Below are 18673 nucleotides of genomic sequence, written 5' to 3'. Positions count from 1 at the left end.
ACGTGAAGAGAAGAATAGTTCTTAGGGTACCTGATGAAATGAGTCACATGTGACTCATGGATGTTGAATAAGCCAGTGACACATGGACTCGTGGATACTGAAGTGTTTATCATGCTCAGGGACATTTGCGGTTACAGGTGGCAGACCACCAATACCTGGGGACCAGCTGTGCCCCTGCAGGGGCTGTGGGTGGGGGAGGTGAGCCGCCTGCCGGCCTGTGACAACCAAGTAACCCCAGGTCTTTGGAAGGAAAGGGAGCCCAGCTAAAGGGTAGGCCCGCACCCGCTGGGATCAGGCCTGGCTCGGCTGCCGGCTCCCTGTGCCACCTTGGGCTTCAGTCCAAGCCAAGTGCGATGTCCTCTCGGTCTTCTCCCGCCTCGGGCTCCATCTCAGACTGCACCCCCGTCTTTTCAGTGCTGTTTCCTAAATGGGGGAAGGAAGGTAACGGTTTCTTGAGAAGTGTGATGGGCCTCGTTTCTTCCCACTTGCAGGCCATGAGTCAGCCACGCAAGCTGGTGTTGACAGAATCCTGGTGTGGGATGAGAGCTGGAGTCATGGAAGTTCAGCAGATGCCCTAATCTAGATAGGCAAAGGCAGGCAATTGCTGGAGCAGGTATCCCAGCTCCCCTTGTTACCAGGAAGCGCCAACCAGCTTCGCTACCTAGGCATCTCCTGGTCATGCTTACCATGTTCACGGGCCCCAGTGCCTGGCTGACCCATGTGTCAGCCCCTGGCTTCATTTGTCCCATCCAGCCTGGTGCTCTAGATACTGTTCCTACCAGCACCACCTCGGTCCTCAGCCGTTTCCGTACCTTCAGCCGGTCCTTGTCCCATATTCCCAGCCGGGGTATCAGGTCCTCGCCCTCCCTTAGGAGCCATGGTCTGGAAAGGCCAGGGATCGGGATGGCTAGGATGGGGCTGAAAACTCGGGTCTCCCGGCTCACTGAGGGAGACTTTGTGGCCATAAGCAGCCCAGGGGATGCCGACCTGCCCGCCTGGGAATGGGGCGGCTCTGTGGCTTCGCAGCCCAGGCCACACCCAGCAAGCGGTGGCCTTAGAGACATAAAGTTAGGAGCATGGTCTCAGCCACCTCCGTGGTCTGTCCAAGGACATGGAGTTCTTAGGGCACTAAGGCCCAGCTGGCTACCCTCTGGATCTGGGCAGTCAATGGTTCACTTCCCCAGTGTCTAAGAGTTTCAGCCCCTGTTACCTTGAAGGTGGGGGGGCATTACCTGGAGGGGAGGATGGGAGTCCGGCACCGTCCCTGTCCTTGCTGGAAGGGGCTGGGGTGGCATTCCTTTGGTGGGTGGGGGGCTCGCCTGAGGGGTCCTCGTTGAGTTCCTGGATCAGCAGGCGCGGGGACTTGGTGTCTCTACCTTCAGTTTCCAGATCCTTTGCTGCTGCCTTAAATATGTCTGCAAAGGCCATCTCAGTCTTCTGTGAGGTGTCCTTGGAGATGGCGAATATGTTTGAAAGGGTGTCTGTGCCCGTGTTCTCCTGCCCCTGGAGTGAGGTGTAGTCTGGCTCAGGGTCACTGTCATCACTCAGGCTCGAGATGGCTGTAATCTTTGGAAAACACATCTGGTAAAAGAAAAAAGATGTGTTTGAACATTTCTGATCTTACAAGTCATTCTGAAATGCACAATGTTAATTCTGCTTTTTTTCTCTATCACAAAATACTCCGTTGCTGGGTACAAAAGAGGCCTGAGGGAGCCCAGCACTGTGCCTCAGGATAGACACCCCTTGGCGAGCCGTCTCTGAGCCCTCCAAGTCATGTGAGCGGGACGCCCAGTCTACACTCCTTTCCGCCTTGTGCTGGGTGTCCATGCCGCTCTCCCTGCCCACCCTGTTGTGGCTACACCAACACCCTCCGGGGCCTCAGTCGGCCCTTCCCTGAGCCTTGGCCTCTGGCTGGCATATGCCTCACCCCAGCCCTCTGGACCCAGGCCCCCTCGGGGACGGTTGTCATATGTCTCCTTCCTGTGATGATGCTCCTGCCCAGGGAGTGTGGGACGTCCTCCTCCTGAGTGGCACACAGGCTGTCAGAGGGGCAGGCCGTTTGGGAGAAGTCCCGTCAGGCCCGTGCACTCTTCTCCCTCCTGCTTCTCCTGTCCTGCCCTGTCTGTTGCTATAGTACAGACCTTCATAAGGTGGACATAAAAATACAACGGAAGGATGGAAAACTCTTGTCAGGCACTTATGTACAGCACAGTTATTAAAAACCAGTGATGAAATATCTGTTGAAGAAAACCCAGTGGTTATTTATAAAACCTTAAAGAAGTAAGCAATAGAAAGCATTTCCTTTGCTAAGGTGAAAATGGGGGTGTGTGATGCCTCGTCACAAAGAGCATTATCCTTTCACGTTAAGGAGTCGGACTGTAAATGACAAGACTAGACGTGAGAGCAGAATTACACTGGCAGAATGTGTGTGATCACCTTGTCCTGGCCCTCCAAGGATTCGCCTGTGTCAATATCCTCCAAGTCAGGTAGGTCCTGAAAAAGCAAGCGAGCCCGTGTCAGCAGGAGGCTAATGCTGAATGTCGCATAGAAGGGACATAGGCACCCACAGTCCTGTGAGCTGGGAGAAATGGGGAGCCCCATGCACACTCATGCCACACGTGCGCACACTTCAAGTATCTGGACCTGATCAGTGAAAGTGATCTACAAGGTGTGTTTGAAGAACACTCACCCTGCTTCACACTGTCATGAGACACACAGCCAGCCCGTCTGGGGGACACGATGCGGCCCAAACCAAATGCATCCCTCTGTGCAAATTAGTCTTAGGACTCTGGTACAGAAGGACTGTATTCTGGATCTCCCCGAACAGGGAGGGCTTCTGTGTTGTGTTGTGTCGGTTTCTTCACCTGCAGCAGCGGCCCGTCAGGTGGGGCAGGAGCATTGTGTGGTTACAGGCGTGGACTCCAGGGCCACACTGACGGGGCTGGTATTCCTGCTCCACCGCCGACTAGCTGTGTAGCCTTGGGCAGGTTGCTTAACCTCTTTGTTTATCTATTTTCTCTTCTGTAAATGGGAATGCTAACAGCACCTACCTCTAAGAGTTATTGGAAGGTAAATGAAATAATACGCAACGTGTTTAGAACAGTGCCAGGCAACAATAAGAACAGTATTAGCTATTAACTGTCCTGTATACAGTTGGCTCTCAAATGTTAGAAATTAATTGTTCAGTTTAGAATCCCACTCTGAAAATTGACCACTAGAGAAGCTTATCAAGGAAGTTGACAGAGGCAGACCAGGTACTGCATGTGGGTCTAAACTCACACGATGAGGGCAGATAAGAGGGCTGACCTGGGGGAGCAAACAGCACCAGCTTGCCCACCGGGTGTGAGGCTAAAGGTATGAGAGAAGCCCCCCTACTCCCTGCCCCACACCAAAGTGCAGTTCCTGGGGGTTGTGACAAAATGTGTGAATTCCCCTGGAGCCCATTCCCCTGGGCTAAAGCGTTTCTAACTATTACCAATGCAGGAAGAGCTTCCAGGAGGAGGGACGTTGTCAAGGCCATGATCAGTCATAAGGTCAGACAGCCCCTCACTGAACCACCCCCAGGGAACAGGATGCTGGACAGTCACATCAGGAAGCCGGGGGCAGCGAGAGGCCGGGCAGCTGGCTGTGGACTAGAGGCTCTGATGATAAAATCTCTCGGCGGTTTACATAAGGCTAGCTAGCAGTGTGACTTCTTCAGGGAGAACAAATCAAGAGTTTGTAGACATAGTTCAAGGGGAATCATTTGGGCCAGCACTTCTCAGCCTTGAATGTGCACATGTATGAACCACCTGGGGAAGATCTTTTTAAAATGCAGATTCTCATCAGTAGGTCTGTGTAGGGCCTGGGATTCATATTCTAACCAGCTCCCAGAGGATGCCAAGCCTGCTGTCCAAGGACCACACTTTGGGTGGCAAAGACTGAAGGTTTGGATCTGATAGGATACCAGCTCTAAAGCAGGTAGCTATCTTCGCATGCAGCTATTTACATACATCGATGAAGAGCTTCTCCTTCATCTCCAGTTTAGTGGTTTCCAAATCTCCATCAAGTTCTGCACCGAATGCATGCTCAAGGGCCACACTCAGGGGGGTAGATTCTAAGGAACAATAACAAGAAGTTATTAATCTTGGAGTTAGTTTTATACACAGTGGTCAGACTGTCAAGCCCAAGGCTGAGGTGAATTCCAAAAGCGGAGGAAGAGCACACCCTCCAGGTCTGAGGCCGGCCCCCGTGACAGACGCCGCAAGGGTCCCCACGTGAGGATGGGGTGTGTCTGAAAGGAAAGCTTGGTCCCAGGTGTCCCAGAAGCTGGAGATGGATGGAGCCTGGAGCCTTGGGAAAGGTCTGGCTGATGGGCGGGGAGACCAAGAAAGGCCAACTGGGTGGCTGGCAGGCAGGTGACAGCTGTGCCCAGGAGGGGTGAGCCCACCACTCCCTTGGGTGGCCTGTGCCCTCAGGGTATTCGCCCCCAAACAGGGCCAGGAACACCTGTCAATAATCTCAAGGTTGCCTGGAGACTGGAATAGAGGTGGGGCTCCTGTCCCTCCTCCAGGCACCCATTTTTCAAGGTTCCCAAGGCCGTATCCTCAGGTCCTGTCCTCTGCTCTCTGCTCAGCCTTGCAGCTCCAGCGATTAGGAGTTCATGGCCCAACTCTCCTCATCACACACGGGTCCAGTGTATCTATACGCTGAGGACTGGCCAGGCCACTGTGGGCACCAGTAAAGGATGAAACATGGAAACAGATGCTGTTGTGGCTGAGCTGGGCCCACACTGCAGCAACCCCCTCAACCTGCACCCACAAGGCCCAGTTGCCGTGGGCTTCCGCACGGGGCCTCCTGTGGCCTCTTAAATTTGGAACTTCTAATTACAACCACAGCTGCTTTCCCTCTCAGCAGCCCATCCTCCCGCACCCCTGCCTTGTTCACGGCACTGTGGTCTCAACCTCCCAGTCAGCTGTTAGGAGCTTGTACTTAAGGCTGCTACCAAGTCTGCTTGCTTCCAAACACCCGTCTGCTTAGGCTCTATTTTACTTCGGGAGACGGTGCAGTGGGAAAGAGGTGAGCAACTGTCAGCTGCATTGCTTAGGTTCCCTCCTTCAGTCCCTGTCAGAGATCGTCCCCATTTCAGGGGCTGAATGGGGCTCAGAGAGGCTTGTGGTTTGCCCCGGGGGCATCCAAGGTGCTGGACTTGGGTTTGACCTCCGGGTGCCCGTCTAGAAACTGCACTGTCATGTCTGCACACAGTGTGCTCTAGTGAGACACTGATCATCTCTGTACCATCCTGGCGACCACAGGAAAGGAGCTAAAGCTCTCCCAGAGACAGTGTTATTGAAGAGTTGGAAATGTCTGTTTCCACTGTGGCAAGCACTCACGTGGTGTGTCCTCCTGCCCTGAGATTTAGACTCATTAGAGCATCTGAGTCCTGACTGCTTCTCAGGCAACCATCGTTGGTTCCTGGTTCCATGGCAAGATCTCAGCACTTGCAGAGGAAGTCCAGTGAAGCTGGTCAAACTGTCTCTCATTTTCTCTGTCCTCCACTAAGGTCTCGTTACTTGCAAGGAAAGACCATGTCTCATGCAAGAAAGGTAACTGGGAAAGTAAGTTTTAAAAACATGATTTTTACTGGGATTTGCCTTTCCCTGGGGTTGAGTGCCTTCAGTTGAGGTGGAAGTCAGGCCTCTTGCTCTGAAAACCCAGGACCTGGGAACCCAGTTCACTTCAGGACCTGGGACATGCAGAGGGGGGCTCAGGCAGAAAGGTGGGGGGCAGAAAGCAGAGGTACGAGCGGTAGAGGAGGGCTGATGGCGGTGATGCAAGACTCAGTCCGAGGCAGATGGGCCTCAATCCGCACCTCTGCCATTGGCTTGCTCTGTGGTTTGGAGAGAATTATTTCACTTCTCTGAATCTCAGTTTCCAACTCCATAAAATGGGGTAATGACGATGGCAACTGCCTTTCAGGGCAGTTGCCAAGGCTGAACAAGATGTGGCCTGGAAGTCGGCCCTCTCAGAGCACCCCCGTGTGCTGGATAAACCTCTTTCCCAGCTACAGCCATGCACCAGCTGCTCTGAAGATGAGCCCTTGCCTGGCTGGCGTCCTCGGTGCTGTGGAGAACAGGTTACTTCTCAGTCTCTCCCAGACATGGGGACCTTCGTTCTGGGGACCTTTTGTCCTGGGCCAGGCCAGCTCAACTCCCCAAACAGACCCCAACTGCTGCTCAAGCTGAGGACAACGTTCTCCGTCAGCCAAGGCCCTCCAGACGGCATGGTCCAGGTCTGGCTCACCCTCACCAATAACACAGCAATAGGACGGCGACCCCAGTGAGTCCTGGGTTTATGTTAGTCGGCAAGACCCAAGGAACTTGGCTAGAACCTGCCAGGGGCTCCTTGTCCTAGATCTGTGTCACCCACTATGGCAGCCACAGCCATGTCTGGGCTTGGCTGTGTCAGTGTCTGGCTGTGCACCTGGAGTGCAGCCCAAGCTCCTGAGAACTGCATTTTTAGTTTTATTTAATTGTTTTTATTTTTAATTAATTTAACTTTAAAAACTGAGCAGTATAAAGCAACTCGCTCCTTTTGTGGGACTACACTTGAATGGCTGGGAAGTTAGTTTCCAAATTGAGAATGTGCTGTGCCAAATACACGCTGGGTTTTGAAAACTTAGTGCCACAGAAAGCAAAGCATCTCATTCAGAACTTTACAGTATCTGCATTATTATATTTTGGACATAGTGGGTTCATTACAACAGTGTGTTCTCAGCCTTTTCTTCTCACCTTGTTTAATGGGACTCCGATGCGGCATAGTCGTGGCTCACCTTCCGGGGCGGAAGACCACCGGCCGGCCGCAGGGGGCACAGCAGCCCGGGTGCCGCGGCGGCTTCCCACGCGCCTTACCTTCCAGGGCGGCTGCCGGCTGTGCGGCGCCCGCTGGCTCCGGCCCATCGGCCCCTCCGTGCGCATCCGCCGGCCGCTCCTCCGCCGGACCCGGCTTTTCCGGGAGCAGCTCGTCCCTGGCCTCGAGGCCTTCCTCCACGAACAGCTGCATTTTCTGCCGCCTTCCTGGGTCCTCTCGAGGCCCTGCCTTCCCCGCCGCTCCGGCGTCCCGGTCCGCCTTCCCGTCTGGCGCGGGCCCCTCCCCTGAACGGGAGAGGAGCGCAAGGGAGGCGGAACGTCCCCGGGGACCCGCAGCCAAAGGCTGAGAGGGAGCCCGGGGACCGGCAGGGTCACAGCCAAGAACTGCCCGTCGCGATGTCCATCAAGGTGCGCACAGGCCCGAATGATCGGAGCTGCCTGTCCGCAAGAGGGGTCGCTTAGCAAGTCGTGGGCTGGAACAGGACAGAGCCACCAAGACACCCCGCAGGGGTTCTTAGGAGACACTGGAGTAGGTGGGCTTCGGGACGTCTGCCTGCACTTCCAGATGGTTCAGCACAACGGGAAAGTGTCAGTGTGTCAAAATGTTAAAAACCGTCCCACCTTAGTGGGCACAATACAACTGTTTATCTTACTGTTCTTTAAGCTTTCCTGAAAATTTGAAAAATGTCAAAATAAAAAGTTGGGAAAAAGAAAAAAACATGCTTAGGAGAAAGTCTATTTTATAGAAAATGTATTATGCTAATTCCAAACAGTAGGCAGAAAGCACTACAATTATATCATTTTTCTATTAAAAATGTGTTGCTCTCATGAGAAGCCAGGAGACACCACACTAAATATTGCGTGGTTCCCCCTGTAACTGAGTTATTACTTGGGCATGTATACGTTTTCTGTGTGTGCTGTACGCCACAGAGGAGGCTGTGCAGCCACCCTGAAGAATGAACAAATTGTCAAGGGCGGCCATAAAAAGGAATGAAGACTGATCTTGCTACAACGTGGAGGAAGCTCAAAAACATGCTGAGTGAAAGAAGCCAGGTGCAAAATGCCTCCTATTATATGGTCCCGTGTAAACAGAATGTCCAGAGGATCGGGGAAGTGTGGAGAGGGAGTCACTGCTAATGGGTATAGGGTTTTATTCTGGAGGAATGGAAATGTTTTGTAACTAGAGTTGCTGATTGTACAATATCGTGAATGTGCTAAATGCTACTTTAAAATGGTTGATTTTTATGGATTTTAATGGTTCATTTGATTGATGTGAATTTCATCTCAATGAGAAGAAAGATCAAGGGCCTCCATGCTTTTCTGTGGTGATTTTCATGGAAATCACGCAAATCTCTGGGGCTGCAGCTCCCTGAGACACCCCAAGGGCAGGCCAACCTTCTCCCTCACCTTTATCCTACAGTGCCCACCTCCAAGCTCATGCCACTGCCATGGTCTCCACAACACTCATCTTCTTCATAGCCCATGACTTCCAGTCACCAGCCACGTCAAGGCTGGTTTTCAAGGCCCTTCTTGATATGATCTCACCCAACTCAGCTAAGCTTATATGACTGCCCATTTCACAACTTAATTCCCAATATGGGCATCTGGTGCTCCTCTCTGCCTCCCCAGCGAACTGTAGGCTCCCCCTCTGTCTGGATCCTCGACAGTGTCTGTGTGCTCCACCTGCGTGTATGTGAACAAATTGTGTCTGAATCACTAGACCTGTTCGGAAGCTGCACGGAAGTGTTGGGGCTTTTCACTGATCTTGGCAGGTGGGTGAGGCCAAGGGCAGATGGATCTGCAGGTATGTAAGCAAATGGTCACAAAATGAAAGCTCCAGAGATGAAAGAGAGCGAGTTTGTCAGCCCAGATTTCTAGTCTGAATGGAGCTCTGGGTGCTTATTCGTCTAGGGTGGGGACCTAGGCTCGTACCTCTCTCCTGCCTTTCTTTCTGCTGCCTGATCATCGCCAGGGCCTCGATGCTGTCTCTGATCTTCTTCTGCTCTCTGCTTTCCCACAGCTGCCTCTCCTCTTTCTCAGCCGTGAGCCCTCCCTGAGCCCAGGCCTCTGCACAAGCTCTGTTTAGGAGGATAAAAAAAGAAACAAAGTGGAGAGAGGTTTGCGTTTTCACAAGTAAAAAGTAAATTCAAAACATATTCTATCTGACCAAACTTGCTCATGTTCCCCAAAGTCAAGCTAAAGGCATATGGGTCATGTGACTGCAAGGAGAAGAGTTGACACATGTGCATTTTCGATCTTTAAAGTCTAATAGTTTGCAAAGCCTTCTGGATATGATGCCTGAAGCATAAGTTGACAAAAAAAAAAAAATAGAGAAATTGTACTCCATGAAAATTAAAAAGGTTTGGAATAATGCAAAGAATACCATAAATAATCGAGAAACTATTTGCAGATCATGTACTGAATAAGGGACTTGTATCTAGAATATATAAAGAACTTGTACAGCTCATTGGCACAAAGAGCAAAGACAAGGCAGATTAAATGGGCAAAGGTTAAAAGAACGAAAAGACAAGCTATGGACTGGGAGAAAATATTGGCAAGAAAGATAACTAATAAACAGCTTGTTGCCAAAACATACAGAGATCTACTAAAACTCAAAAATAAAAATTAAAAAACACAATTTTTTAAAAGTGGGTGAAAGATTCAGACACCTCCCCCCAAGGAGATCGGCAGATGGCAAACAAGCTCAACATCACGTGACCTCAGGGAGCTACAAACTGAGACAATGAGACACCGCATTGCCCTATTGGGCTGGCTAAAATCCAAACACTGGCCACGCTGTGTGCTGGTGAGGCTATGGAGCCACGGGAACTCTCATTCATTGCTGGTGGGAACACAAGGTGGTGCAGCCACTTTGGAAGACAGTTTGGCAATTATAAAGCTAAACATACTCCTACCATATAAACCAGCAAGCATGCTCCTAAGTATTTACACAAATGAGGTGAAAACAGATGTCTACATAAAAGCCTGCACGTGAATATTCACGGCAGCATTATTGACAGTAGTAGCCCCAAAGTGCAAACAACCCCAGTGTCCATCAACTGATGAGTAAATAAAACGTGGCATTTCCAAATGAAATATTATTTTCGTTATTATTTTGGAATGGATTAAGGACACGCGCTGCAGTGTGGATGAACCTTGGAAGTATTGTGCTGAGGCAAAGAAGCCGGACACAAAAGACCGCATATTGTATGATTCCATGTAAATGGCATGTCCAGAAGAGGCAAATCCATAGAGACAGGAAGTAGATTCACGATGGCCAGGGGCTGGGGAAGGGCAGGTGGGGAGTGCTCCTAATGAGTAAGGTTACTTACGGGGGTGATGAAAATATGCTAGAACTCAGTGGTGGTGGTTGCATGACTGTGAATATACTGAAAACTTTGAATTGTCCACTTTAAAAAGGCGGACTTGTTCCAGGGGCTGGGGACACAGCAGGTGATGTGAGAGGCGCCACTGCTCACTCTGCTAGAGCTGCCCTTTCATGGGGAAAGACAGGCCCAAGTGAGGAAACACGTATGTCAGAGGCTGATGTGTGCTAAAAAAGAAATTAGGCTAAGGAGACACCAGGGGGAAGAGGTGCTCCTTAGGGTGTTCAGTCCTGGAAATCCTGAGATGACAGGTAAGCAGACACCTGCAAACGCCTGTGGAGAGCACCCCAGGCAGGTGCCCGATGGGGTACAGCTCGTGGGTGGTGGAATCAGGACTCGAGCCAGGTGAACCTGACTTCTGAACCAGAGCCGTGCTGCACTGTACAGGTCAGGGGTCTCGCTGTGAAGGGTATGGCGTATATCTCTGTTTAGACTTTTCTCTCATCAGCACGGCTCTGGGGTGGGGCTCAGAACCTCAGGGACAGCTGTTCTCACCCTCCTCTCATGAGCTCAGTACCTGCTCAAGCCCCACATGTTACTCACAGGTCCCCACAGGGACCCTGCAGTAGATGTGGTCCCCACTTTCCAGGTGCGGAAGGGGAGGTCAGGAGGTGAGTGACCTGCCCAAGGGAATGTAACTGGCAGCCGCAGGGCTGGGCTTTGAAGTCAGTCTGCAGGCTCCACCGGTCCCCATTGCCCCACGGAACTGGGCCCATCTGCCCAACTTCCCAGAATTTTTTCTCACCTTGTCAGAGTAGGGGGTCTCACTTCTATTGGACATATTTAGTAGTCTGACTTTAATGTGTGAGTTTAAAGACATGTTAGCAGCTACATTTCTTTTCAAATGTTGAAAATTCAAAATTCAGATTGCACCTCCCTCTACACAGTCCACATGACTGAGGTTTTATTAGAATAAATAAATCAGAATGAATAGTGACCTAAATTAAAAGTTAACTTAAAAACTGATAAAAGTAGTGACAACACACCCATCGGTCCCTGGTTCAAGATTCTTAATATAAAAGGAGTCTATGAATCAATAAAAACTCTCCAAAGGGAACTGGGAGAAGTCCTGAATGGAGGGCTCACAGAGGAGGAAACACGAATGTCCCACAGCGACGGTAAAAATGACTAATGCCATCGGTTTTCCAAAAATGCAGTTTAAAATGAGTCACGACCTTCACTCATCAATCAACCCGGCAAAGATTTTTTTGCAAGGCTGAGGCTGTGTCTGGTGAAGTTATAAACTGCTACAAACTTCCTAAAAAACAGTTTTAAAATAATTGTAAGTGCATTTAAAAAGGCTCAAACCACAGTCTTTAATCCAATAATACAACTCCTAAAATCCCACCCTAATGAAATACTCAGCAATGAAGTCAGAGACTGAAACACACAGATAGTTCTTAAAGAATTATGAACAAAATCTATGAACAAGTGTCCCAAAATAGGGAGTGTGCTATTATAAACAGCTATGTAGCCATTAAATCTATTTCCTAAGAATTTCATGTGTGAAAATGCTCAAAAATCAGGAATTTAAAAAAGTTTAATATTAAGCGTGCTCAGCTATTGTAAGTTAAAAATGTACTCAAAAGGCTTTTTTCTTCCTTACCTGTCCTTTGGAAAAACTGGTCTGTCATCCAGGTATGTTAAATGTTTTAGCCGAACGGTGACTGTCCTTCGGTAATTAGGGATATTTCTAATGACTGGGTTTCCCATCAAATTCAGCACACGCTGTAAGCACACAGACAAATTACTAAAAATGGATGTGATTAAAATATTTTATATGTGCTGTGCTCTGAGAATAGATAAATAAAAACGAAGTGCCAGCATGGTGAACTGTTGGCTTTACAGAGAAGCTAAGAAGGTTTGCCTTGATTTTGTGTCCTCGGAACTGTCCTGGTAATTGAACAGCCCTTCCGGTGACTTCACTTCTGATCCCAAATCTCACTGTTCTTCCGGAAATGTTGGAAAATTCCCCAAGGCCTTTGCCATGTATAGCGATTGCATTTGTTTTGCTCCCAATCTCTTTTACTGAAATTCATCTCAGTCTGATTGTTTGCTTTCCATCCCAGCCAGGACCCACTTTAAGGAAACTATGTAGAGGCTAGACAGATAAGAAGTAGTGCCTTAAAAGGGAAAAGGGTGGAATGTACAGGTTTATCTAGCCCAAGGGCCTTGCTGCCAGGCTTACAAATCTCCTGGATGTCAGGTGGGGACCAGGAAAGACAAAGGACACTGTGCCATCCCCCTATCTTTAAACGTCGTCACCTCCTCTCCAGCCTGTGACACCCAAAGGAGGTGAAGGGCTAGGCAAGACGTGGATGAGGCCTTTAAAATCAGTGTGACTAAACTGATGAAACACTTTTCATATCTAAAGTGGTTTTGGTTATTGGAGAAAATAAATGCATTGGAAACGAGTTAGTTTAATATTTCGCATCTTCGATCTTGCACAGCCATTGCCATCCTCTTCCTATTGTCCTGTGGCCTATCCTGTGGGGGCTGGTGTGGCAGGAGTGCAATGCCACGGGGGCAGATCCTGCAGGGCCCATTTGTGTGGAGACTTTAAAACCACTAGTTGATGAGGGAAAGTTCCTCTTTGTAGAAGCATTACAGCTAATAAATGCAGAAGGAATACAAAAATCAGAATATGACTGTTGTACAACTCAGAATGAAACAATGCACGCAGGTGATGCTCACCAGTGGCTGCTGAAACAACTGGAGAAAGGCTGATGGGGGGCTTCGTAATGACTGGATCAGGCTGACGACCCCTGAACACCCCAATCAATCTTAAAGTTTGGCAGCCATATGTTACCTACCCCGTGATGTGATGTAACAGCTCACCTCAAAGTTAAACATTGAACCTGGATCCCATCAAGCCTCCAGCTCCACTATCATTTTATAAGAAATATGGGTGCAATGGAACATGTTAAATGACACCATGAGGATGGAACCAACCAAATCAGAATGTGGCCAACACCCAGAGAAAGGATCTAGTCTCTCCGAAAGATTAATGGGGTGGAGGGAAAAGCAGGGAAGGGGAATGTGATGGATCAAGAAATTTGAGAGACGAATAATGGATCTGGTGTGGAAGTAGACAACGCAACAGTCCAAGCCCATTTTTGAGACAAACAGGGAAAACTGTACATGGACTGGGTATGTTAACATGGTTTCATTATTGCAGCAAACTATTATAATAGTTTAGATATAATAATAATAGTATCGTGACTGTGCTAAAAAGGTCCTTATCTGCCAGAGATGCACCCTGAAATATTTGTGGGTGAGATGACATGGCATCTGGCAACTTAAGATATTCCAGCTGAAAATACCAAGAGGAAAGGAGGGAGGAAGGGAGGGAGGGGAAAGAGAAGAGAGATATGGTGTCTAAAGGACATAGAAGAAGGTAAGCTTTGTGTACGTGCGTTTTACCAAGTCAGGCATGCTCTCCAGAATGCTCAGGATTTCGGGATCACTCAGCTTATTGTGGGAAAGGTCAACCACGCAAAGCTTCGGACACTCCTTTAGATGCTGGATGTCCTCCACAGTCTCCAAATGATTGTGGGCCATCTGGAGTGTGTTCAGGAAGGGCAGGCAGGCTGGAAGGCCAGGTCAGCAGAAGTAAGCAGTGATCCTATAAGGAACTCTTAGATCCTCCCCCAAGGGAAGGCCCCTGGGGGCTCTTACAGAGGTTTTCGATGGTCTTGATGTAATTGTTGCTGAGGTTAAGAGCATCCAGTTTCTGCAGAGGCTCTAGGTTCTCAATTTTATGAAGCAGGTTCACTTGCAGGAAGAGACAGCGCATCTCCGTCTGGGCCTCCAGGTTCTCGATTTTCTGTATGCCGTTGCACTCTAGCCAGAGACAGCGCAACCCCGTGTACTCTTCCAAGTTCTCGATGCGATCGAAACCTAGCAGGGGCAGGCAGCGTTCGGTCAGGTCCTCCGCACACGCAGAGGCCCCAGGTCACCTTGGTTTTGCCTACCTGTGTGGCATCCACACCTCCTTCCTCGAGTAGCACTGCTGCCCCTTTGCCTCGAGGAATCTCCCTCTCCTGACCCCACCCTATAGCTCTCTGAGTGGCCAATCAGAGTCACAGCAATTCACGATTCACTCCGGGCTGGTCACAGTTAGCTCAGTAGGGCTGACTTTGCTGAATGCTGGGGAGCTTTGCTGGCTCCACTGGAAAGAGGTGGCCTTTCTGCTGGAATTGCCGGCCTGGTAAGATCGAGCAGGGGCCACCTTCCCTTCATGGCTGAGAGAGGGTGAGGTGAGGGGTGACCCGCCCGAAGTGAGCCAGAGGAAAGCAGGGACAAGAAAAGGACACAGAGAGCCTAGTGAAGTGATGCTCTGAGCGCCAATATCCAGCTAAGCCGGAAGGTCATGCAAACTGTGGGTCTTGTTTTATTTTTCACTGTTGTAAGGCAAATTTAGGATTAGGAAAACAAACATTTTTGTTTCCTTTAGTAACTCATTATCAATTTGTAGTTCATGATTCATCTATTATGAAAACTTAAAATAAGTTATTTATTTTGTCTGGAAAAGTTTTAAGAAATTATAATGTCAGTGGTGAGCCAGACCACTCAGCAAAGTCATTCCCAGATTCCTGGCTGACAGAAGCAGTATCAAATAATGAATTTGTTTTAAGTTGTGAAGTTTGGGGATAATTTGATATACAGTGGTAGGTAAAAAATAGGCACGTCTCCCCAGTTCTTCTGCTTCTCTGACTCTTTCTACTTAGTCCAATTCACTGGGTCCTTTTCTTCTTAAATCTTGCCCTTTTAGGCTGTCTTATTCACTGCTACCACCTAGACATTGAGTGGAGAATTTGGAGGTCAAGTGGAGGTGAGACCAGTCAGGAGTTACTGCAAACCTTTAAGGTATTTGGGTTGCTGGAGCCCTTCACAGACCCTCCTGGCATGGTGTTCCTCACAGGGGCTGCCCCAGCCTGCAGGACACCAAAGGTACCTTCACCATAGCCATCTCCGTATTCAGCACAGAGCGTGTGCCAGGCCACAGAAGACTCTCAGTAAACATTTACCGGCCAAACTAACGACCACACAGATGACCGACCGATGAAGCAGGCTGGCCCTACCAGACTCGGCCGACTCCTCTTTATCATCGCAAGGAGCAGCTCTATGACCCTCAGCTTAAGGTTGTAGGAGTGACTGACATCTTCCCTGAGCCCCAGGATGCCACTGTTCATACCCTCCATTCTGAGAGGCACAAGCCTCCCATCCTTTGTTTTCTACATCAGTCTTCATCCTTCACAACACATTCCTCCCACACACAAAATGTTTACGATGGGCTTTCTGGTTTGAAAAAAATCATGAGTCCTTTAAGACATACCACTGTGTTTCCCTTGTATCTGTCTAGTCAGTCGCTGCCTTTATAAACTCCAGTCAGGTAAGACTTTTTCTTCAAAGGAATATTATTGCTTTTCCATAGATCTCCATCAATGTCTGAAATTCCTGCTCAAATGTAAGTTGAGAACTCTGGGTGACCCATGTAATTTCTTAGATCATGAGGGCATTCCACCTGATGTGAGACATCTCAACTACCAGGTCCCTTACCTTTGAAGTGTAAATACAGTGTATCGTTCAATGCCGGGGTAATATAAAGCTTGTGTTGCTGGCAGAGTTTTTGTAGGAAACTTTTAGTCATTCTGTTAAATGAAAAACATGAGCAAGAAATTTATTTCAATTTGTCATCTATCAAAAATATTCTAAAAATTCTTTACCACTTCCATTCCTTCCCCAGATTCTACAACATCCTATATGCCTGATAGCTATTTTAAGTTCTTAAAATATATATGGCTTTCGGGGCCTCATCCAGTATCATTAGTTTTAGCATTCTTAAAAATTGCAATGCATGTTTTAATAAAAATACTTTAAACAGTTTCATCATGAACCACTGATGTCTCCCTTTCCAGGTTTGGCATTAAAGTTGAATAGGTGGTGGTTAGCTGTGCCATCAGAAGCACTGCTGCCCTGACTCCGCTACAAATTCCCAGACATCAGGCTGACTAATCTCCATAAGCCTCAATTTCCTTCTCTGTACAAAGAGGTGATCACAGCATCTACCTTCCTTGGTAAACGTGAGCTATGATACCTGGGGCTGTGATCCTCCTTGTCATCTCTTTGGTGTGCTAACTGACCATGCGGCCTGCCATCACCGCTCTGTTTCTGCTTGCTTTGGGAGGATGTATCAGGAGGACCTATACACGTTTCTTTAGGGTCATTAATTTCTGTAAGATAAGAGGTTGGTTCTGTAAACATCAAGAAATGTACACAAAAAATTCTCCCAATTCCAACTTATTGCCCACTTTCAGTTTGGTACACCAGTACTGTTTAACTTAACAGTTTTTAAGGCATTGAGAAGGACTACTGAAATTTCATTTCTAGATAGCGCCTCTATAAAAACTCTTGTAGAGGAGCATTAGGAGACATGTACAAAGATATTCCTTTCTGCATTATTTGTTACAGCCAAGAACTGTTAACAATGCAAACATCCACCCATAGGGACTTGGTTAAATTAAATAATGGATTATTCTGCCTTGGAAAAGAATGCCCTGGGACTACCTCCATCAGTATGGACCATTCTCAGAAACATGTATGGAGAGAAAAAAGCAAGTTCCATAATAAGGTCAGTATACCATTTATATAAACTAAAAACACACAAACCAGTGCTATTCATTGTTTAAGGACATGTAATATGTGTGTAGAGAGGAGTGACTGAAAGAATCCATACAGAATTCTGGAGACAAGAATAGGACTGAGAGTTGGAGGGTGGAGGGCAAAAGGAACATCAACGTTATTACATATCTATTGAACTGTTTTATTTCTGTAATTTAAAAAGGACTTCAAGAAATATGATAAAATGGTAATCATTTTCAATTCTTGGTGGTGAAACATGGGTGTTTGTTACAATATTTTCTGTCCTTTCTTCAAAAGAAAGATCACAGGAAAAGAAACAGTGAAAACATCTTTGGTGAAAAGAAAATGAGCCCATTCAAATGCACTTGTTTTTTTAAAGGCCCATTAAAATTGGCCAGTGCAAATGCACTTTATCGCAAGGGCCATTGGCTGCTGCTGAGTGTGCCTGTGGGCTACTGAACTCCGTGTATGGGACTGTGTCTTGCACTTCCCCATTTCCCACTGGAGCCATGAGAGACCAAATAAAGAATAGGTGTTCAATATATACATAATAACTGATTATATTAATAACAAGAACTACCACTTATTCATGGCCCGCTGTATGCCAGAAACTCTAATTATAATTATCCCTGCTTGCAAATGAGGAAGCTGCCCCAAAGGAAGGTTAAGTTCTGGACCAACAGCTGTAAAGCTGGCGAGTTGCAGAGCTGCCAATTGAACCCACCAGGAATGGCTCCAAAGTCTGTCTTTCCAAAGAACATGGCTTCGTCATACAGGGCTTGCCTGGACAGTCGATGCTTAAGATATATTTGTTGACTGGGTTCAAAAAATGAAACAAATCAAGTAATTTATCTAATCATTAAAATATTTCCCTTAGGTCCCCAAGCCGAATGGGAGCAGAGGGTGGAGTCCGTCTTCTAAGCCCATTCTGGGAAACTTTGTTGGGGAGTCACCCGCCGACCCCAGAACCACCAGCTCTTCATTCCCTCTCTACTGTGGTCAGACATTGGACTGGACACTGTGTGCAAAATCAGGATGTTCTGCCCCAACATAGCCTGCAGTCTAGAAAGGGAGAGAACCTTTGATCTTACATGGTGATAACAATAAAGGGTTACATTCATAACATTAAAAAGTTGGGAGGTGGGGAGAATGGTGAGTTAGGTAAGGGCCTGGACTCCGGGCCTCAGAGTCCGGGTGTGAGTCTGTTCTGCTATTGACTGGCTGAGGGTGATCGGTTTGGAGCAAGTTCTACGGACTCTTTAAGTTTCAGTTTCTTCCCCTGTATGAAATAGCGAGAGGAGTGCCCACCGCAGAGGGCGGGCGTATGGCTCAAGTGCGGCGCGTGCTGGGCACGCCTTAGTGTAAACGGTCTGGGCCGCTACCGTTACTATTATTTTTAGTGCCGGCTGGGAAGATCCGTGCGCGGTACGGCACAGCCCGTTGCCCCCTCAGCGTCCCGGGCGGAGGTCCGCACCTTCCTTGCGGGCTCCCAGGCCTGCGTCCTGGTGATCGCCAGCCGACTCCTCCACGCCCTGCTCCTGCGCGCCGTCCTGCTCCGCCGCCCGGTCCGCCACAGGCTCCGAGGCCTCGGGGTGCATGCTTATTCCAGAAACACGAAACACCGAGTAGCAGTGGGGAAGCCCGGTCCTGGGCGATCGCTGCGGCCCACAGCCGGACAAGGGAGCGCCCGCTTTTCTTCCGCGCAGGCCACCTGTGCCTGCTCGGTTGGCGGCCTAACGCTTCCCTGTTTCCACGGCAACCGTCGCGCACGCGCACTCGGGTAGGCAGCACGTC

The 18673-nt window shown here is 48.7% G+C and overlaps 1 protein-coding gene across 3 annotated transcripts; it reads right to left on the bottom strand.

The window, feature by feature from the left end:
• Window positions 1-88: 88 nt before the first annotated feature.
• DNAAF1 (dynein axonemal assembly factor 1) lies at window positions 89-18662 on the bottom strand. 3 transcript variants are annotated; one of them, XM_017644412.3, is made up of 12 exons: window positions 18354-18649; window positions 16335-16470; window positions 15797-15888; window positions 13913-14134; window positions 13658-13824; window positions 11841-11962; window positions 8781-8926; window positions 6891-7133; window positions 3993-4096; window positions 2437-2493; window positions 1233-1581; window positions 89-423 (listed from the first exon to the last, which is right to left on the bottom strand). In XM_017644412.3, exons 1-12 carry the CDS (start codon window positions 18475-18477, stop codon window positions 335-337), a joined length of 1851 nt encoding a protein of 616 aa, XP_017499901.3. In that variant the 5' UTR covers window positions 18478-18649; the 3' UTR covers window positions 89-334. The 3 variants fall into 3 exon arrangements, with proteins under 3 accessions (XP_017499901.3, XP_017499902.3, XP_036849723.2); XM_017644413.3 differs by lacking the exon at window positions 16335-16470 and having other exon boundaries at window positions 18354-18662; XM_036993828.2 differs by lacking the exon at window positions 2437-2493 and having other exon boundaries at window positions 18354-18650.
• Between the last annotated feature and the right edge of the window lie 11 nt (window positions 18663-18673).

This window comes from Manis javanica, chromosome 17 (assembly GCF_040802235.1).
Source record: "Manis javanica isolate MJ-LG chromosome 17, MJ_LKY, whole genome shotgun sequence".
Lineage (NCBI taxonomy): Eukaryota > Metazoa > Chordata > Mammalia > Pholidota > Manidae > Manis > Manis javanica.
Note: the sequence above shows the minus strand (reverse complement) of the source record. Positions and strands in the feature narration are given on the sequence as shown.